The sequence below is a fragment of the Barbatula barbatula genome, assembly GCF_947034865.1.
Source record: "Barbatula barbatula genome assembly, chromosome: 11".
NCBI classification, from domain to species: domain Eukaryota; kingdom Metazoa; phylum Chordata; class Actinopteri; order Cypriniformes; family Nemacheilidae; genus Barbatula; species Barbatula barbatula.
In genome coordinates this window covers 12,203,411-12,225,685 of record NC_136774.1, presented here as the reverse complement: position 1 = coordinate 12,225,685, position 22,275 = coordinate 12,203,411, and the positions used below count along the sequence as shown (strand labels likewise).

The 22,275-nt window shown below is 37.3% G+C and overlaps 2 protein-coding genes across 2 annotated transcripts; one reads left to right on the top strand and one right to left on the bottom strand.

The window, feature by feature from the left end:
• Nucleotides 1–500: 500 nt before the first annotated feature.
• On the top strand, nt 501–6,639 carry hpdb (4-hydroxyphenylpyruvate dioxygenase b; the record flags this gene model as incomplete). The annotated part of the gene is made up of 12 exons (XM_079468121.1): nt 501–506; nt 2,441–2,545; nt 2,639–2,681; nt 2,791–2,873; nt 2,961–3,050; nt 3,129–3,232; nt 3,533–3,610; nt 4,547–4,709; nt 4,789–4,860; nt 4,938–5,060; nt 5,163–5,279; nt 5,461–6,639. The coding sequence occupies 12 exons, from the start codon at nt 501–503 to the stop codon at nt 5,569–5,571; spliced, it is 1,095 nt and encodes a 364-aa protein (XP_079324247.1). The 3' UTR covers nt 5,572–6,639.
• Nucleotides 6,640–7,204: 565 nt separating this feature from the next.
• Nucleotides 7,205–20,109, bottom strand: setd1bb (SET domain containing 1B, histone lysine methyltransferase b; the record flags this gene model as incomplete). Its single annotated transcript, XM_079468120.1, has 19 exons — nt 7,205–7,378; nt 7,527–7,664; nt 8,087–8,206; nt 8,304–8,429; nt 9,071–9,237; nt 9,571–10,698; nt 10,915–11,133; nt 11,914–12,309; nt 12,405–12,480; nt 12,596–12,780; nt 12,968–13,049; nt 13,228–13,392; nt 14,644–15,294; nt 16,477–17,754; nt 18,314–18,435; nt 18,766–19,030; nt 19,588–19,686; nt 19,818–19,960; nt 20,067–20,109. The coding sequence occupies 19 exons, from the start codon at nt 20,107–20,109 to the stop codon at nt 7,205–7,207; spliced, it is 5,577 nt and encodes a 1,858-aa protein (XP_079324246.1).
• Nucleotides 20,110–22,275: the final 2,166 nt, after the last annotated feature.

The following is a 22,275-nucleotide window of genomic DNA, read 5'->3' as shown; positions in this document are numbered from 1 at the left end:
TTAATGACTCCAAGGTCAACAGCACCTCCTTGAACAAGGCTACACATTCATCATGTCCTGTCCCGTTTTTATCGTTCTGCTTCTCAGATGTTTTCTCTTCAGCATTTTCTCTTTGACTACTCTGGTTCAGTGTCTCCTCCTCAGATGGGGTGATCTCAACGGTGGTCGCAGGTTGGCTCTGCTCTCTCTTGCTGTTCTCCTGTTCCTTGACTTGGTTTATAACATCCAGTAAACCCATACGTTGACACCCCAGACCGGCTTGCGTCCTGATCTGACTTCTCACGACAGAATAGTTTGACTTGATTCTCGCCTGCTTTTCTTTATCTGCAACATTAACTTTGTCAACCTGTTTTGATTCTTTGTTCTCCTCTGCTTCATCCTGTGGTGGGACGGCGGAACAACAATTTTCATCATGTGAAGTTATTTCTTCCCTCTCTCGCTGCTCTCTGCTCTTCACCAACCACTTCTTAAGAACGTCTGGGTTCTCCATTGGCTCGTCCATGGCTGTATTCTCTTTTCTTTACTTGTCTTCGCTCCTCATTCTTGTTTTATTATGATGTCAAATGTTGAAGATCATGTGCAGCTAAGTGACACTAACAGTGTTGTTTTTTCCCTCGAGGTGTAACTGGCCAATCAATGCCTGAGTTAGACTCATTGTTCTCTTGAGAGATATACCACATGTGCATTAACACCTATCCCCCTAAACGTACACGAATGCTCATATAATTCCAGGTACAACCAGCCTAGACCAGCTACATAGCTTGCTCTCAAAAGGTTTGGATTTCTGAGAACATGTACATGAGAGTTTACACAACAATTGCATCTCTCTAACTAATTCTCAGTACAGTAACAGTGGGGTTAACTGTTCTGTTATCAGTCCAACAGAAAACAAGATATGCTGAAGAATGTTGGTGACCTCCTTTGACTTAAATTGTATAAAAATACTTCTCAGAACGTCTTCTTTTGCATTCAGCAGATGTGACATGGGGTAAGTGATGAAAGATTATTGTTTTATTATGGGTAAACAATTCATTACAATTCTTGAAATGAATGCTGAATGGATGAATTTGCAGAAATTACATCACACCAGTGTTAAAATTGTTAAGATAAAAAAAGAAAGAAAGCTCGTAAAATTTTGCATAGTCACACTGAAAAATGTAGGCGCAACCATCTGACCAATAGCATTGAAGGCAATGGATGCCTCCTCTTTACCATTTAGACAAACAGCAGAGGTTTCGAAAACAACATTAAAAAAACTCAGTCAAGAAACACAAGCATATATTGTCAAAACCGGCCAAGATCCAAAATATCGGATGGAAAAAGAGACTGGCTGAAGAGTTGGCTAATAGAAGTAGACCGTATTTATCATAAAAGCAAAAAGTCCCATTTATTTAAACATTAAACGATTTATACTGTGTGTGCCTAACACACAGTTATAGCACATATTAAGAGCATCATTAATGCTGCTTTACTCTTTTCTGAGAACCGATGGGCGGAGACTAGTACATACCGCTACAAATTCACATCTGGACCATCTGCACTCACCGCATCTCCTTGTTGCGACTGTCCCAACAAGAAGCTGCAAAAACTAAAGATGGTAAGACATTTTCATTCCAAGACAATAATCTGTTATTTGAGGGGGGAAATATTTACACTTTATGAAATATTTATTTTCATTCCTGTGTTTACTTTTAAGGTTACTTTAAAAGACCCATAATTATATTATTCTTTGGTCCATTCTATTGCATTTGAATGTTTTTGTGTATTATATTTCATCAAATAAATAATTTAAACAAAGAAAATGTTTTATATAGCCTAATTATGTAATCTAACGCACATGATGGATTTAAATGCCTTGTATTTGCAAACCAACTGTCCATTTTTAATCTCCAGACAACCTACACTGACAAAGGTGAAAAGGTATGAGGTCATTATTATTATTTTCAGTTATTTTCAGCACATTATATTTAAGACCGATCAGTTACGAGACTTCCTAGTAAGTGCATAACTTTTATCGCTGCAAGTGCCATCGTTGTTTTTTATGTCTACAGCATGAGGAGGGCAGATTTGTTTGCTTTGACCACATCACTTTCTGGGTTGGAAATGCCAAGCAGGTATTTTAGAAAATACATCATTTTGTGGAATTATTTCGCTTGTGAGTTAACCTTAGGGGAGGTGACCTATAGGGAGATGCTATTGGCTCTTTTGAGGGGTGGGAGCAATAAAACATGCAGACCACCATCCTCCCGCACACTAATTTAATCCATATTGAGACTTTTTTGAGCAATTCTTAAAGCATCCCAGTAGATGGTGCCATTCTCACACTCTACACGTTAAAGACCGAACGTCATCTCAAGTTAAATTTTTTATCATTCGTTGATTTATATTTAAATAAAATTCATATTAATGTACTAATTATTTAACGTTTTATGTACCGCAGGCAGCATCTTATTACTGTAATAAACTGGGTTTTGAACCCTCGGCGTATCGTGGGCTGGAGACTGGCAGCCGTGACGTTGTGTCTCATGTGGTGAAACAGGGGAAGGTACGAGTCTCATTTTGCCTTCACTCACCACTCTTTAATAAAGTTATTTATTTATAATTTATTGCATGATTAAATTGTTTCCCTTTCACTCAGATTATTTATGTCTTCTCATCTGCCTTAAATCCTGGCAATAAAGGTACACCAATAATTGGGAAAATATATAGGCCTACTATTGAAATTGTTTGGTATTTGATGACCTTTAAACCCATCTTTTTTTGTGTATGCTACCTTTTTATAATGGACAGAGATGGGTGAGCACCTGATGAAGCATGGAGATGGTGTTAAAGATGTAGCTTTCACTGTAGAGAACTGTGACTTCCTGGTGGAGGTGAATAATGATTTTCTCACTTGTTTAATATTTTCTTTGTACAAGATTTTTAACAGAATTTTTACTTTGAGTGCTTATTTGTCACAGAAAGCCATAGAGCGGGGTGCCGTCATTATTAAGAAGCCCTATGTTGTGGAGGATAAGTTTGGGAGAGTGAAACTGGCAGTGTTGCAGACGGTAATTTTAACGTTTTTACAATAAATCAGATTATACGTTGCAATAATTCTTTGTTTCATTCTTTCTACCTTTTTTTAGTATGGGGATACCACTCACACTTTTGTCGAGAGGGCAGGGTATAATGGACTCTTCCTGCCTGGATTCCAACCCCCTCTGTTCTGTGACCCCTTCCTGGTGAAACTGTAAGCGTCCAATAGTTATATAATAAATACTTGCGACTTTTCAAGAGATGTGTCAATATGTTTTTGATGTCAAGTGAAGCCAATTCAACTTTATTTATATAGCGCTTTTTACAACTTTCATTGTTACAAAGCAGCTGTACAAGAAAACATGTCGACTATAAACAAAACCTATAAGGTTATGCAAGTCAAAACACAGGTCAAATATCAGACAGACTATAAATTCCTATACGCACTGTTAATTACATAAAACTATTTCATTCTATAAAATTGATTTCTCGTAATGTGATTGTTTCTTTGCAGACCAAGCGGCAAACTTGACTTCATTGATCATGTGGTTGGAAACCAGCCAGACAATGAGATGGTGCCAATAGTGGAATGGTAAAAGCATAACCATCGTAAAACCATGAAAACCCAACGTTGAAAGCTATAAATGAAGTTTTAAACCTGTATGACTTTCTTTTTTCTGCAGAACACAAAAGAAGATATTTTGAAGAATGTTGGTAACCAAACAACATTGGTGCCCATTGACTTGATTGTATAGAGACATTTTTTTTACAATATCTTCTTTTGTGTACCACATATTTAGGTTTTAAATAGCGTGAGGATGAATAAATAATGATGTCGTTTTTATTTTTGGGTGAACTATCCTTGTAAGGAGCTGACAGTGCCAGCCCTTTGTGCCAGGGTTGATAGTCCTGAAACGTGCAGAGTAGTCATGAGAGGTTCAACATTAGAACAGTGTAAGTCTTTAGGGGTAAACTCCCTATCTGCCCCCATCCAGTCAGAATACACCAGGAGACACTGCCCAAGGATCATTAGTGTGTCTCTTTGGTGATGTTAGAACAGGGATAGAGGGGATAAGTCCGAAAAATACAAAGGGAAGCGAAAAAAGGGTGGTTGTTTGTTAATCACTGGTCGTGGTTAAATACTATTGTAAGAAAATGTTAAGTAGTTATGACTCAGCGAAATTACTTCAGAAAGGGTCCAGGACACCATCTGGAGACAGTTACACAGCATGGAGGTAAAGAGGGAGGAAAGGGGAGTGGTAAGAGGTGGAGCCCCTTGATTTTGAACAGGATAGTAGTCTTGTGGTCTCGTAAGATGCTCAGCTCTTCTGACAGACGGAGAAGGGATGAATGAAAATATATCTAGTTCTGTCATAATTTAATCAATATCAACTCTTTCCAAAGCTCTTTAATTTTCTAACAGTATGGAAGAAAATACTTATTGTACAGATGATAACCTGATGCTGGATTGTTGAGCATATTTTCACATGAGGATCACGTTTTCTTTGATCTTTGTGTTTACATGAAGGTATCAGAGGAACCTGCTGTTCCATAGATTCTGGTCTGTGGATGACAAGCAGTTACAGACCGAATACAGTGCACTGCGCTCTATAGTGGTGGCCAACTACGAAGAGACTGTTAAGATGCCAATCAATGAACCAGCCACAGGAAAGCGCAAGTCTCAGATCCAGGCATGCATTATTTTATTTAACACGTAGTAATATAAAAATAATTATGTTCATCAGTCTTTTCTTATCAATATCTTTTTAGGAATATGTGGAGTACTATGGTGGCGCAGGGGTTCAACACATCGCCATGAACACCTCTGACATCATTTCAGCAGTGAGTGAACTGAGACTAAATGTGGATGAGCAATGGGTTTGCATTTTCATAGTTGACAAGGATATGTTTCTATTCAGATTCGAAACTTAAAGGAACGTGGTATGGAGTTTATGTGTGTTCCTGACACTTACTACCAGCAGCTCAAAGAGAACCTAAAGCTCTCTAAGGTCAAAATTGCAGAAGATATAAGCATACTGGAGGCAAGTCAACATTTTAACTTTAATAAAATTACTAGAAGGGGGAACGATGCAGCGTTTAGAGAGTTCAACGAAGATTTATTTGTTTGTCATACATTCATATAGGAACTTAAAATCTTGGTGGATTACGATGATAATGGCTACCTGCTCCAGATCTTCACCAAACCAGTACAGGACAGACCCACTGTGTTTCTAGAGGTCATCCAGAGACACAACCATCAAGTAAGATTGCAGTAATATTTCAAAAGCTGCATACGTTTGACGAGTTGTCATTTTTACATTTTTTCACAAAATATTTACATTTTAATTGAAGTTAATTGAAGTTAAGAAACAGTTAATTGAATACTTTTTTAAAGAACATTGAGTAAGGGTTATAGTGTTGAATAACATTCCTCTGTTTCAGGGGTTTGGTGCGGGAAATTTCAAATCTCTTTTTGAGGCAATTGAAGCTGACCAGAACGCCAGAGGAAATCTCACCATCCTCACTGCTAATGGCACATCAGAAACACTCTAAGTGCTTTCTCCTTACTTTACACTTTGAACACAGAAAAATATGTGGCAAACAGGTCTTTCAAAAATTAACCATGGTTTTACTGGGGTTAAAACAAAAATAACATAATAACATTTGTAGTACCATACCACAGGTTCCACAGGTTGTAAGATGTCTGCTTAAGATCAGGAGAAAAACATCTCATAAACGTCTTAGAAATGAAGGTTTTACATACACTAATTCATAAACATCAAATAGACGTCTCACAGATGTAGGCCTAGGTGTGCTATCAAGGGCAAAACTATGCTTTTGCAGATAGTGATCAATACACAAAATGACTTTACCATAAAAACCATGGTTCATTTTTTATAATAATGTGACAAATGTCTGCTTTTTGCTAATCGTTTAAATGAAACCCTGTCATGTTTAAGTTACTTTAAAGTTTTTCTGGGTGGTATTTTTTTAACTTGGCATAAGTACGTAATGTGTTTTTTCCTTTTCTTATCATTGTGTAATTGTTACCGTTTACATTAAAACAGTGGTAGATTCTTTTATAAGAAATTACAGTGAGGCTGTTAAAGGGATACTTCACCCAGAAAAGGAGATTCTGTCATCATTTACTTACCTGAGTTGATCCAAATCTGTATACATTTATTTGTTCTGATGAACACAGAGAAAGATATTTGGAAGAATGCTTATAACCAAACAGAACTCGACACCCATTGACTACCATAGTAGGAAAAAAATAATGGTAGTCAAAAGTGCCCCAGAACTGTTTGATGTCCTACATTCTTCAAACCGTCTTTTTTTGTGTTCAACAGAACAAAAAAGTAATTTCTCCTACTATGGTAGTCACAAAGACATTTTACCATGCAGTGGGGAATTAGCTCAGATGGTAGAGCGCTCGCTTAGCATGCGAGAGGTAGCGGGATCGATGCCCGCATTCTCCAAGGCTTTTGTCCCATTGCATTTGTTTGAAAAAAGACAATAAAGTAATATTTTATAAAAATGTCCTCTTTCCTATATGTCCTTTCTAAATACTGTATATACAAGCAATTAAAACATACAGTGGCAATAAAAGACGTTGCTTTCCTTCATGGAGTGATTGTGAATTATGTGTTTACATGCAAACGCTACATTGTTAAATATTGTATTTTTTCTAAGTAGACAGAAAATAACAGTTTATAGAAAAATATAGATTTTTTTTATTTATAATTCACAATTAAACTCATACACAATTTTCCTACAATAATCATGATAGATTTGTAGTATAACCATAGTAATCACATATTTCCCACAGTCTCACTACAAGTAGTTAAACTTAGGTAACACAAATGGTAACAATCCAACAACTATGGTTACCATGTTCACTATAATAAAACCATCGTTAATTTTCTATGATCCAGAATGATTTAATCTTTCAAACAATACGCATGATGAATAAGTTTAACCAGAAACTCATCAAAATGCCCTGAAAAGCCTGCCTGAAACATAATGTTGCCAAATCTACATATAAAACATGGGTTTGTTAATGTTAATAAATCCAAAATCCTAACATACTGAACAGGGGTTTGTGCTTAAAATATAAGAGTCTGTTTATTTTTACGATGAATCTTGTTCACTGCTAATACCTTAAGTCTGTGAGATGAGTCTATTTTTAGTTGAGTGTTCCTCTGCAGTTCTCTGCACCACAGAGGCAAGGGATCTTCTCATCTTCAATAGGAAATTTGTAATCGTAAGTGATTTCTTCGTTCACACCAATAGGTTGTCGGGAATAAATGACTATCTTCTTTTGAGCTTCTACTGTGATGACCTTCGCATAGCAGTTTGGCTATAAAATGGGAAGAAATAACCAGTAAGAGCAAATAAATGACCAGACTATTCAAGCTGTATTTTATATTTTATCAGTATTTGTATTATGATTGTATGTTGAGAATTATAAAGGTTAACATTTTCTGGTTGAATAAATGAAAACATACATTGCAACTGTGATTGATGAACCGTGCCAGGTTACCGCACTTGGTTGCATCAATGATCGTGTCCTGGTCGACCCGGAACAGATAGCTGCTTCCAATTCCCTCTTTTTCATAGCGACTTTCACGCATATCTGCTATTACCTAAAGGAAGGATTTGAGATATAATCAAGGCTCGATTTGAGAGGGGATGCGAGGGGGTGGCATCCCCTTGTTACAAAAAACGGACAAAAAGCCTCCCCTCTGTGTAACCACCCTTACCATCCCAATTATAATTATCATAATAAACATTTTATAATGCAAATTGGCTCTAAATAATGAAATATTTGACCACCCCATCCCCTTGAATTTCTTTATACAATTCGACCAGTGGATATGATAAAGATAATATATTCATCCTTATTTGTTAAGTCTAAATATATAATTGTATGTGTCACCGCAAACAAGAACATATAGCACTGAATGTGTTTTTGCCAAAGGTTTTGACTACTATCAAATAGAAAAAGTCATTTATTTTGTGTGTCAAATTTTAGAGTACTTAATGGTCTGAGTAGTGTGAATCGTACCTGTCGAATACTTTGGCCCACATATTCAATTATCATTTCATCTGCGGCTATTGGTTCCTCTGGGAACAGCCCCCAGTCATGGATACGACTCTTACCGAAACGTAGCTGCTTCTTTCGGAACTGTAACGTTGAAAATAATTGAAGATTATTGAAAAAACTAACTGTTTTATTTGTAGTTCTCATTCTGGGCTATCCTGTTTTGGCAAGGTTGCCTCACCTTGAGTTGGTTGAACTTAAGAAGGTCACTATCGCAGCTGAAGGAGGACAACAGCCGGCGTTGTTCCGCCCTAAGTTCTGAGCCTGATCTGGAAGAAGGTGTAATCTGTGCAGGTGCGCTCTTTGCCTGCACATATAAGCACATCAAATTACTTTTAAAAATGTTTAGTTTCCTGACTCTTTTAAACAAAATAACTTGACTTTCGACTTAATACTGACACCTACTGGTTTAATATTAATATGACTGGAGTCTGTGTACACCATCAGATGAGGCGAAATGTTTGCCTCATGCCTTATTTATTAAGTATTAAGTATTCTAAGTTCTCAAACTTCTCTCAGATTAAGAAGAATATGAAATATGACGAAAATGTATGCCATCTTTTCCTCTCAACTTCTAAAACACACATTAAAGCGATAGTTCAGCCAAAAATAAAATATGTCTTCATTTGCTCACCCTAAGGTTGTTCCAAACCTGTATAAAAGTATTTGTTCTGCTTAACACAATGGAAAATATTTGGAAGAATGTCAGTAACCAAACAAATCTCATCCCCCAAAGACTCCTATGTTTTCTTTCCTACTTTAGCAGTAAATAGGGGATCAGATCTGTTTGGTTACAGACATTCTTCCTTTGTGTTTAACAGAACAAAGATATGTATACAGGTCTGGAACAATCTTAGGGTGAGTAAATGATGACACGATTTTCATTTTTGGGTGCACTGTTCCTTTAAACACAAACATTCAGTTTAAGATTCACTTGAACCCTCTCACCTGAGCGTCTAAAGTAAACTCATCTGAAGAAGAGTGTGCATCACTGACATATCGCAGTTTTTCCCTCTTGCTGATATAGTAGTAACCCTCGCTGCGTGCACAATCTGTCATGTGATTCCGGACCCCGTCCAGCCATCGTCTTGCCATGTCGTTGGGAATGCTGGTTGGTGAACCAAAGTCAAGGAACGATATTTAACTTATAACAACATTAATAAGATTCTAGATCCATATCACAGGCTGAAAACACAAAGAAAGATATCTGGAGAAAAGTTAGCAACTGACAGTTCCGACTATAGCAGGCAAAATTACAATGGTAGTGCCCCAGAACTGCTTTCCTAAATTCCTCAAAATATCATCTGTTGTGTTCAACTACTATGGTAGTCAATGGTGCCTCAGAATTGTCAGTTGCTAACATTCTTCCAAATATTTGGAACAACTAGAGGGCAGAATCTTCATTTTTGGGCGAACTATCCCTTTAAATGTGATTTATTAAAGGATATGAGGATGTGGAATCCAATGTGTCTTGCGAAGCCAATCCCGATCATTATTCTGGAGCAGAAGCTTCTCATAGGTGGCCTTCAGATGATTTATTTCCTCCTCATTCACACCTTTAGTCCAGACAGCATGGATGAGCAATTTCTCTCTTCTCTTTGAGCGCGGAGTGAACATGGTGACATGCGGCCTCGATTCTCTCAACATTCTCCACGGGTAGGATGACTCCTGAGGTCTTGGTTTCTCTAACAACCTCTGGTTAGGACTGTCATCTAGTCTGTGAGGTATATCAGATATGTGATTGGAAGGCCTTAAAATTTGATTCGAAGATGATTTTATCGATACATCTTCCATGTGTAACGATGAACGCTCATTTGCAGTTCTAAACTGTTTAATCCTTTGCATTTCAATCTTTCTCCTCTTCATTTTAATCCGCTCTTGGCGCCTTTTTAAGCGTGTTGCGTCCGACGTGGCCGATACATGATGATTGGAATGACCATCTATATCGAGATTCTGATGATCTGGTGTGCGAGGACGGCGTCCTCCAGCCCACATATGGACAAGTTCTCGGCTGGGTGGGTGCTGATCGGCCCACAGGTGCCTATGGTTTACGACAGGAGGAGATGGAGACATATCTCTCCCTGGTGTTCTGGGGATCCCACTATCAGAACATGGAGATGTGTTAGGGAAACATAACAGGTTGCTGATTCTAAATCCAGAAGACGTCATCCCCTCAGAGTCACAGATATGGGCAGGACCGTTCATCCTGCCAGGGGTTTTTGGTCTTTCCTCATACACGGGATATGATAAAGCGAGAGGGTGGCAATCATAAAGGGGTGAGCATGGTTGTTCCTGGTTGCCTGTTGGAGAAGGAGGAGGAGGTAGAGGGGTAGGTGGACCTGGGGGTAGAACATGGTCTTCCAGGTCGTCATTCTCCAGACATCCGCCGGGTGTGTGCGGGAGCTCCACCACCTCCACAGCAGAAGTTGAAAGTCTACGTCCAAGATCCATTTCAAGGTCGCTGTCGGACAAACAGCCGGTGGGCGTGATGGGTCTGAGATTCAGAGAATCCTCAGCTGTTTCTGTAATAACTCCCTGGTCCTCGGAATCTGTAGAATTTTGGGTATCCAAATCAGCTTAAAGCATTTTGAAGATAAGTCTTTCAACTAAACACAATTTTATAGATCTAAATTACTAAATACAACAATAAAAGATAAACAGTATATATTCTAAAAACTACAATAATATATCAAAAACAAAAAAAGAAAACATAAACCACTAAACTAATGTGGGTTGCTGTGCACATAACCGCCAAATGAATCCTTAAAAAAAACTAAACTTGACAATTTTACCTGGTAATTCTCTGTATGAAGGAGAGGGTGGACTTGGGAGCCCAGGCTCATGATCTGAGAAGAATATCACCGGATCAGGGAGTGTAAATCTGTTCGTTAAACAGTACTTTACTGGATCCTGTAATGTGTATCGGAGAGGCTCAGACAGCTTTAGACCTTGCATGTAAACTCTAACACTCAGTTCCTCCTCTGGATCTTCTGCTACTCTTGAATCTAAATCTAAAAGATCAGAACAACAATTAAAAACTTTATTGTAAACTAAAGATTTGAACATTATTTCATATCACTCTGACGCAGCTTATATACTTGAGAGAAAACTGTAGGGAATTCTTGTTACGATGTACTTAAATGGACAGTTCACCCATCAAGCTCATGAATCAGTCTCTAGTTGTTCCAAACATATTTAAATGTATTTGTTTGGTAGAGCACAGAGAAAGATATTCGGACGAATTATTGTGGCCAAACAGTTATTGGACCCCATTGACTACCATAGTATTCAAAAGTGGCCCAGAACAGTTTGCTGTCCTTCATTCTTCAAAGTATTTTATTTTGTGTGCTTTTTTGTGTGTGTGTAAATTGTGCAGATTACTTACAGTGAAAAAAACAAATAATGTTCAGTTCAAAGACCAGATCAAATATTTTATAGGGATACAAATGTAGGTAGTTAAATATATTTGTCAATACAGTGACCCCCAGTGGATAAATGCAAATAAATCGTGTTGGGAGAAGGTTAGGTCTGTAAGGTTTCATGAAGAACCATTGTCTGTTTCACAAAAGTGCAGAGGTGTTTTTATGGTCATTTTATGTCTTAAACGATTTTTTTAGACTATAATATGTTAAGAAATACATATGTTGTTTTTAAGAACCTGTGACTCAATGATTCTTTGGGAAACCAAAGATTTACCAAACCAAAGGTTCTTCAATGACATGGCTATGAAGATTTCTTTTGTAGCGGTGCGGAGTGTGGAGACTGCTTTGACTTAAAGTAAAGTAACTAACCCAGCCATGTGTGGTCCACATCACTTTCAACAGAAAATGGAGCAGATGGAGTCACAGGGGGGTCGAGATCTTCCTCCAAGTGCATGAAAGACGAGTAAACGGGAGTGTCCATCATCTCCCTGTTGTCATTATCGTCCTCATCTGATGATATCCATATCACTTCTGCCGTACTGTTGTTAACTTGACTTACGGGTGAAGAACTTTCACCATCCAGCTGATCTTCCTCCTCAGAAGATAGAGAGTCTTCACTTCTGTCATCTGAGGAGTCAAAGAAAGATCTAGAGGATTCTGAGGAGCAATTAACAGAGGGAGAGTCAGAGACAGTCCTGGGAGAGACGAAGGAGTCGTATCCTTGGCTTTGAGATGCAGGGGAGCCTAAACTTGTGTTGCTGACATCTGAAGAATAAAAATGAACAAAATGATTGTGGAAATGGAATCTACATGGGAACTTTAATGAAATTAACATTAAACAATGCATAATCATAACAAACCTGTATCTGAAAAATGTTCATCTTGTCTGGTAGGTTCAACCTCCTTATCTTCATTTAATTCATCAGCTTTCCTCTCCTGGAGAAATAAAACGTAAAATCATCACACCTGCGGCTCAAGATCAGCTCAGTGTTAAATGTCAAGTTAAGAGGGTCCATAACATTTGGATTTCTTTCTAGCAGGAACAACATACCTGACCAGACATCTGAACATCCTCAGATTTTGGGTCTTCCACCTTCTGAGAATTCTCTTCACATTCTTCCTCATCACTATCTAACTTCAGAGGTCTGCAATGTCTGCGTTTCACCAGGGCATCTTCACTGCCCTTTTTGGTCATGTCTTCTCCATCATTAACAATGGCTGATTTCTGCTCTGGTCCTTTAAGAAAGAAACGTTGACAAAGAACATTTTCCAATTTGCCAGATCGAATTTAAATGAATGGCAATATATTTCGAAACTTTTAAGTAAGGAAACAGCCCACCTTTAAGGGCCATTTAAACTTTCAATAAGCGTCTAAACAACTGTAGTTTTTAACCACATAAAAACATGAATCAACCAAACTGACCTTCATCATCAGAATGGTCAGGACTTGGTAAAGGACGGATCCTTTTGACATCTCTGGAGTCCTGAGCCATCTGATTCTTCCTCTTTAAATAAAAACAAACACAAATCAAAATCAAAATCACAAAAATATCTGGTCTAAACATTGTAATAGCTGAAAAACTAGAACAACATAAAGGTTGAATGATAAAACGGTGCTCATTTTTTGACAAACTGTCAATTTAAATACAGAGCCAATTTGATAGGTTATTGTAAAGGTTGTACCTTAAAAGAAGGTAGTTTAATGGCACCGTGCCGGCTTAATATTTTTCCTGTGCTCAGAACAGTGCCCTCACAACATGCAGTCCCCATTTTCAAGCACTTCTCTATCCCTTTAGGTTTGTTGTCTTCATTTCCTCCAGTTTTAACAGTAACTGATGGAGCAGATACCTGGAGACACACAACACAGCAGCAATCTTTGATGAATCTTCATATACCGTAAACATACCGTATTATTCCTACAGCCGCAGATAAAAATAAAAGAACATTTCAAAATGATGTTCAGTTTTGAATTTACTTTAATTATAAATTTTCTTTTTTATAGGTATGTGTTTATGGTAAAATGATTTAATTAATTCCGTGACCTAACAATATTTCTCCCAAATGTCATATAAAAGTATTGTTTCTATTTGCAAAAAATGAGAACTGGAGAAACAGGTCCAAATAACAGAAAAGATGCTCTGAATATTTTCAGACCCCAAATACTGCAAAGAAAACAAGTTCATATTTACTGGTTTTTAGGGAGAGTTAAAACCTATATAACCTATTTTCATCAGTATTCACGTGTCTTGTCATGATGTCTTTCAAATTGCTGTTGGATGTCCCTCCTGAGGTTTAATTTAGTTGAAATTCAACAGACAATGGACTGGAATGCTGAAATGACAATTTGGAACGATTTCTCATATTTTTCTGCGGCTCTATATATGGGTAGTTGACAAATAACCTGTACCATGTGTCCTATGGTTTTGTATTATTAACATTTACATGCAGTATGTATAATAGAAAATAGCATAAGAGAGATCTTCATTGTAAGTTTTTTTACTAGGTTTTAGCAATGTCACACCATAGGACACATGTGCGTTTTTCTTTCAACTAACCATACAGCTGCAAAAATAAGAGACTACTCCTTTTGTAAAGGACACAGCATTTCTATATGTATTGTGGCCATTCCAGTCCTGTGTCTCTTGAATTTCAACAATATTAAACTTGACAGGAGTGAGAACGTCAGTTGTGGGGAAAAATGGCTTGTTTCATCATATTCAGTTTCAAACTGATGTGTCAGGTTATACATGTGTCAGGTATATAAATCATTATGATTGTGTTGTTAACCATAAATATTAACTTGTTATTTTCGAGTATGAAAAAAAAGCATCTTTTTTATTATTTGACCAGTTTGTACCATTTCAAGTGCATGCATATGCAAATAAAAAAACAATGTTTCCATATGGAATTTGGGAACAATGTTGTTACTAGTATACAGAATGCAACAAAAATTTGCAATTTCTTTGGCCAATATTGAGATCCCAATTATTAAGCGATTCACTTTCAAATAATTGCACAGCAGCGCTAACAAAAATACCTATAAATAGTAAATTATGATCTCTCAATTTTGTCACACACCAAAAGAAAAATAAATCCCACCTTTGCTGCCTGTTCTTTGTCATCCCACCACCGATCAAATGCTTTAAAGGCCACGATCTCAATCATCCTGCGATGTATGTCTTTCTTTACAATAGCCCGCAGCTCTGAAGCGACGACAGCCAGAACTCCATCCACTGTAGTCTTGCTGATGGATACTTTCAAAGGCATATAACCTGGTGGGGGCACGGAGGGATTGAATCTGGGCATGGGGTGTGGGGGCCAAGGTGGTCTGTACCTCAACATGGTAGATGAACATCTAGGTGAAGGGTAAGGCGGGCAATGAGTTACGAAATTAAAGGGTGGAGGGCATCCTGGTGGAGGGGGGAAGGCGGGAGAGAATGATGCTTGCCCTTGTGTTATTCTAGTAGGGATGGGAAGAGCCATTGGACTCTTCCAGTTTGGTGGCCTACAAACTTGCTTGACTTTTGGTGGAGGATATGCAGGTATCAATAGAGACACTGGAGGAGGAAGTGGCAGGTTTGAGGGTATGTTTGAAGAAAGGGAGGGGAAGTGTGTAGGTGGTGGTATAAGCATTGGAGGTGGGGCTATTTGAGAAGAAATTGAAGACACATAGCTTCTGTTGCTACAGATCACTGGTATAGTAGACGGTTCATTTGAAGAATTGTCTCCTTCATTTGAGGTGTGGTTGACCTAGGAATGACATCCATATTTAAGTGAATAATGGAGGTGAGAAGGCACTTTTTCATAGCTATAGAGCAATATTCTGATTTCAAGACATTCTTAATGAGATAAAAGTATTTTAATATAGATATTTCTTTAATCTTATGCTGTTCCAAAACTGTATGACCTTTGTCTTCTGGGGCACACAAAGAGCAGAATGAAAGAGACGGACAGTCACCATTCATTGTATAGAAAATTATACCATGAAAAGTGAATTTCTGCTTTTTGTAATTCTGTATGTGATTATAATTACAGCATTTTCAGTTTATGTCATTGTGTATCTATACGTAATTATGCATTGTCAACATTAAAAGTTCACATGTGACCTTGGACCATAAGGGTACATTTTTGAAGATGATATATATCATCGTCATACATCTGAATAAATACGTTTTATTATTACAATATTTGGCGGAGACACAACAATTTGAAAATCTGGAATTTGAGGGGGCAAAATCTCAAAATATTGAGAAAATTGCTTTATAAAGTTGTCCATCAGAACAGTTCTAGTAGGCCGTGGCTTAAGGCTGATTTATACTTCTGCGTCAGGCCGATGCAGAGCCGAATACCCTACGCCGTAGCCTGACGCACACCTCTCCAAAACTGTCGATGTAATGCAGACCTCAAGCACAGTGATTGGTCTGCTTGAACCCCTCCCTTCAGGTAAAAAGTCTAAAATCTATAATTTTGACCCAAACAATGTTTTGTTGGCTATCGCAAATTTACCCGTGCTACTACTGGTCTAGGGTCACATAGGCAAAGAATGCTGTGAAAATAATCCTGCATTGTTTAAAATAAAAATCCCAACAATCTAATGCTTGTTGAAATAAAACAATTGAAAGTGACAATCAATTTTCTTTTTGTAATATGTGAGGATAATATCATAATTTTACATTTAAGTCATAATTTATATAATCATAACTATACAGTCAACTCCAAAACTATTGCCACCTTGGTAAAAATGAGCAAAGAAGACTATAAAAATAAATCTTGATTGTTTATCCTTTTTGTCTTTTATTAAAAAAATTCAGAAAAATCCAACGTTTAATTTGAGTGAAACAACTGAAAGTAGCCATAACTTTGGAGTTCTACTTTGTTTCATAAACTAGCATCAACTTGTAGTCTTTGTAAGTAGATGCCATCTGCACTTACAGTGATGCTGGAGGACCTCTGGGCTGACTGATGTTCACGTTCCTCGTCTGCCAGGTTAAGAAGTGGAGTAGGACTCACGTCTTCAATGCCAGATTCAGGAAAATAGTCTATCGAATTGGAGTCAACATCAGCTGCATTATTCTGGTCAGAGTGCAAGACATCATCCGGCTCAGGATTTGAGGAACTGGAGGCTTTCAAAGAGAGCTGTGGTTCGTGATCTTCAGTGTTAGTTTCTGAGTCTGAACACTCTTGGCTAAGTATGGGCAGAACTGGACTTCCGGCACTAAGAAGCATTTGGATCCGAGAGTCAAGGCTGTTGGGTTTAGCGTCTGGAGAGGGAGACTCAGGACGAGTGGGGTCTGATTTATCCTGTGTGGTTTCAGATGAGAGGAACTTTTCCGGAGTATATGAACCCGAAAGCCGATTTTGCAGTAATTCGTTTTCACAACGATTGTGGTCCACCTCTTGGGATGTCTTACAAGGTACTTGGGATAAATAATTTTCTGCATTATTCTGCATATCTGGATGAAAGTCATGAACGTCTACTCCAATGGTGTTTTGAGGCAGTGTTTCTATCTGATTAACACTGCAGTTCTTGACCGACCTTAGACAGACATCAGGTTTGTTTTTATCATATGCATACTGGGTGATGGATTTGAGCTTATCTGACTTTGGATGTTCCTGAAATTTACCGAAAGGCACATGACTGGATGAAGATCCAGAGCGATTATGAAATCCCCTATATACAGGTCTATGTATATAGTGATGCTCTGGCCTACGATTGTATGCATTTTGGTATTTGCTCCCAAGAGGTCTGCCCCGGTGTCCTCTACGAACGTGAGAATTGTTTACCGGAGTTCTTTGTGTATTCGGGAAGCATCCATTTTTATGGCCATTTTGGATCCAAAAGTTTTGTACAGCACCTTGTATAATGCTAGGTTTATCTGAGACGGCCTGAAGTTGAGCAGACTGAAGCTGTGAGATGTTTGGGATGGACTGATGACTAGAAGAGGCATTGGGGGTTGTCTGAAAAAACTCATTTTGGGTTCTCTCACACTGGGATGGAGTGCCCGGCATGCTGTTGGTCAGAGAAGGGGTGCAAGGAGTCTCTTGGTATAGAGGGGTCTGCCAGAAGCTGCTGGGTGTGTCCTGGTGCATACTGGAGTAGGCGGTGTCCATGGATAAAGGAGTAGAACAATCCAGTGAGGGAGAACCATTCAATATTGAAGACGATGATGACGAGAACACATGAGACAGCTTCTTTAGTGGTTCACACTCCTGAAAGATTGAAAGAGAATAAAGTTTACTACTGGAATAAAAAAAGAAACCATGCATTTTTAATGCAGCCCAATATTAAAAACTACACCAAAGAATTCTAAATGCTTTCTGTGAATGTATTTTTATTTTGTGCATCTGATCTTTTGTCTCAAGTCAAGTTAAATTTCTTTCTATAATGCTTTTTACAATTTGCATTGCGTCAAAGCAACTGCACAAGAAAAACCAACAAGAGCAAATATCTTTCACACATAGTATAAGATTCTAACCTTAATATGAAATAGAGAGGGTAAGGAAATACATATACATCTCATTTTAGCAAAGTTTTACTAGTAAAGAGCATCCAAATTGCATTTATTTTAAAAAGAGGGATTATCAAATCTCAGAATAAATATGGAATGGAAACATGTATATTTATGATTATTAAATAGCTGAGAAACTATGAGTCACCTTTCACGAAAAGTCGACCACAAGCATCCAACTCGTGTTTTATTTCCAATTAAGCCAAAGTCATTTAATAACAACCAAATTGCCAAACAAATTGTTTGCTAGATGTACTTACGGTGAAGTAGTCGGTGATTGAGGATGGTGACTGGGGTCCCCAGGCTTCATATCCAACAGGGAGAGTAAATGGGGTGTATAAACCACTAACAAGCATTTGGAAGTATCGCTTTCGCTTTATGCCTACAGTCAATAAAAGATTATTATAGATATACCATATTGTGAAATAATGCAAGATTTCCAACAATACGCAGTGAATGCAAATACATTATATACTACATACAACTATATTTGAAGATTTCATTTGCAAAAACAAGTAACCCAGTTTTTAAACATTTTTAAAAATCATGTTTTTACTGTGCAGTCCAAGGAATATCAATCTGCAGTTCGGGTTGTTTTGATTTAAGTAATAACTCAAAAAACACAACTACCACAATAAAAACATGAATTTTGAGTTGTCTGTTTTTGCTAATAAACTCTATTAAGAATGAATCAGGAAATGAGTGTATTTACCTTTGGGGTCAAATTCCACATGAATGTTGTTTCCCATCACAGAAGTGTTATGAAGCTTTTGTACAGCGTATTTTGCTGCCTTTACGGATTCAAAGATAACCTTCGCTATTCCCAAATGCTTTGCATTCTTTGGATTGTACAAAACTTTCAACTCTTGAACTTCTCCAAATTGTTTACACATGTCGAATAGGAAACCATCTCTAATGTTGTCATTGAGCCTTGCGAATGTCAACTCCTTTGGCGAGCCAACATAATACTCATCAACCTAAAAAAAGACGTTTATAACATAATTACATCTTAGGTTTTGTTTGAGGTCTGAGAACATACATCAACATCGCGCTGATATATAAGGACCTTAAAGCGGACCTTTTGACAATTCTGTGACCAGATGTCATGTTTAGATATAGTGATTATAAAGTAGTAGGTCGAAGAAATATTTTAAAATATTTGAAGAGGAAATCAAATATTTATTTCAGAATTTCGACTAATATCCAAAATCCCCAAAAAAGAAAATATGGATGATGAATAACAAAAACAGAAACCATCACAGAAGTTCTAATGGATTTAATGGTTGTGCTGGTTAGAAGGTCAATGTTAAAACTTACTGGGATAACACCAAAACACATCACATTTGACATTCTTGTAATGGTAAACGTTTCATGGTTCATAATACTTTATAATAGTAGGCCTACTTATAACTGAACCCAATAGAGATTGCAATGTTTTTGTTAGCAGGGTCTCTGAAATCCCAATATAACGTTTTTATTGATACTAAAATTTCGTTAATACAAATGCAAAATATTACAACAATTATTTACCGACCTTGAAATTTGAAACTGTAAGATCTACTTCTTTGAATTTTCCCCAAAAACGAGCAATTCTGGGATCTCGTACAACATCCACGGGAAAACATCCAGGGTGCTGCCATTAGGAAATAATATAATACATTTACAGACAGTGTACACAACATCTAAACAATACTGATCGTCATCAAACGAACATAAAACATTCATACAAACGTAACCCGGTGAGATCCATTAAGATTGACTCACGGGTGCGCTGAAGTGTTGTCCGTCGTATCGGTACAGTTTTTGACTTTCACTGGTCAAAATCGGATCAAGAATCAGTTTGTAACAACTCCAGATTGGAGCTGCATCCTCCACGTTTTGGGATGGATTGTTTTTGATGAATGTTTCTGGAGTAGAGAATCACAGCACACGGTGAAAACGATCGTTTTCGAGTTATGAATAGCCTACAGTAGGCCCGCGACAGAAGTGTGTTTCCCTAGCTTTGATTCTTACCGTTATCTTTCTGCTGACCCTCCTTTTCGACGCTTTCGTACATGATTCGCAGTCATTGTCCAATGTTGGTGAATTGCTTTTTATGGAACTTTAAGCGAATACGTTTTTCTTTACACACATCCGGAATCTGTTGTTAAGGAGGCTGTAGGTCTTGTCGGTCTCCCAGGAGGGGAATCAGCATCACTGCTGCACAACAGGTGGGTGGAACCTGTCGCCACACCCGCACCTGTCATCAGTTTCGTCTGGCTATGGGTAAAACACGAACGGATGAAGAGAATGGGGTTGCCTCGACCATTTCATCTAAACTGTGCCAATAGTATTTTCTGCCCAAAATTAGAAATGTCCCATTTTGTAAGAGATGCAAAGTTGTACTTATAGCATTGTCGAGCTTAAAATAGGCCTAGGCCTACGTGATTGCGAACTGCAAAAGAAAATTTGTGTTTGCATTAAAAACAATTTAATTTTGTTAAATTCTAGTTGTGAGGTTAATGTCCTTCAGGGTAACGTGTGCGGTTCCACTAAACAGGCTTTTGGTAGCTTTCTTTGCATTTAATACGGAACTAGAAATGAAACATGCGAGTTAAAAAAGTAATTGAGACATCGGGTCAAAATGTCTCAGAAGAACCTAATATAATAAGCAATAATGATATTTTCGTTTTAAGGATAGCTAGAATACTAGAATTTAGTCTAAATTATTATCTGTTCGTAGCCACCTGTACATTAATGTTCATAGTATATAGCCATCTGTATATTTTTCATATAGTACATAGGGCCTTCCTACTGTCATATAGTCCATGCCCACTGTATAATATTTTCCTAATATTGTATTCTGTATTTATTGACTGTATATCCTTGCTAATTTGCTAATTGCACTTCTGGTTAGACCTAAACTACATTTTGTTACACTGTACTTGTATATGTGTAATGACAATAAAGTTGAATCTAATCTAAAATACACCACAATATTTTGAATGAAAACAATTTAGATATGTGTTTAGTCAACGTAGTATAAGTAGAAGTGTAAAAGCACATAACGGATATGTTTGATTTAAATGCAAAATATTTTTATTGGAGATTGTTTCTGGGCCTTTGGGGTAAATCTAAAAGTAAAACTAGTGGGAATATATATGTATAGCCTCCCGGGTATGAAAAATGTAGGTGATTTCCAACACAGTCATGACAAGGTTGAACTGTAATAATATTATCCTGAGGGATGTAGTACGAATTGCTCTATGTTGCTTTGAAACTTGTGTGGAGAGAACTTGACAGACGATTGTATATAACAATAAGTATTATTATTATTATTATTATTTTCACATCTTTCAATTATTATAATCATTACATAGCATGTTACCCGTGATCCACAGTAGATTGAACTGAAAATGTTAGTCTTCTTGACTTTAAATAGCTGCTGACTCTTGTTTCAGTTTATTTGGCAGTACCATCTAGAGTTGCACTTCGAAAAAAGGTGCATCAATAAACAGTCATGTAAAATATAAATTGTGGGATTAGCAGTGGAGTTTGTGGACAGGTCGAGACTGAGGCAAATGAGATCCCAAACGATTAAAAACACGCTTTATTTGGGCAATTACGTAATCTAAGAATAATTATTAAAAGTGCTAGAGTTTTAAGTGTCTTATACCTAAAATTGATTTCAGTTAGTTATTTAGTGTGTGTGTGTGTGTGTGTGTGTATCAAAATACAAATCTTCGCACTATCCCTAGAGACTATTGTGTCATAAACTCACAGCATACCTATTGGTTGATTAGTAACTAAGATTTGCAGTTCCTCCTGTTTCAAAGCCATGCTATACACCATTTGTTGCTGTTAAAATGAAAGGACTTTTAAGAATTGAGGCTCAAAGTAAGTGAAATAATAAATGAATTGTATTAAATATAGGTTCAATTAATAGTTTTGTGATATACTTTAAAAGTTACGTTTCTACTCTACCTTGTATGCTTACATTTTCAAATTATAAATGAATACAATTATATTTAATAAAAAATGACTTTGATATGGATGACTTTGACTAAATAATGAATAAGGAGCAGTCAGTAAATGCACGGAATATGGGAGCTTTAAGCGTACTATTGTTCTAAAATGTAACAAAATGAGTCAGCGAGTAAGTGTCCCGAAACTTTTGACCGGTAGTGTAAAAAAGCTTTTATGGAATTTAAGTTATTGGAATAGCAGATGAAAATAATGTTTT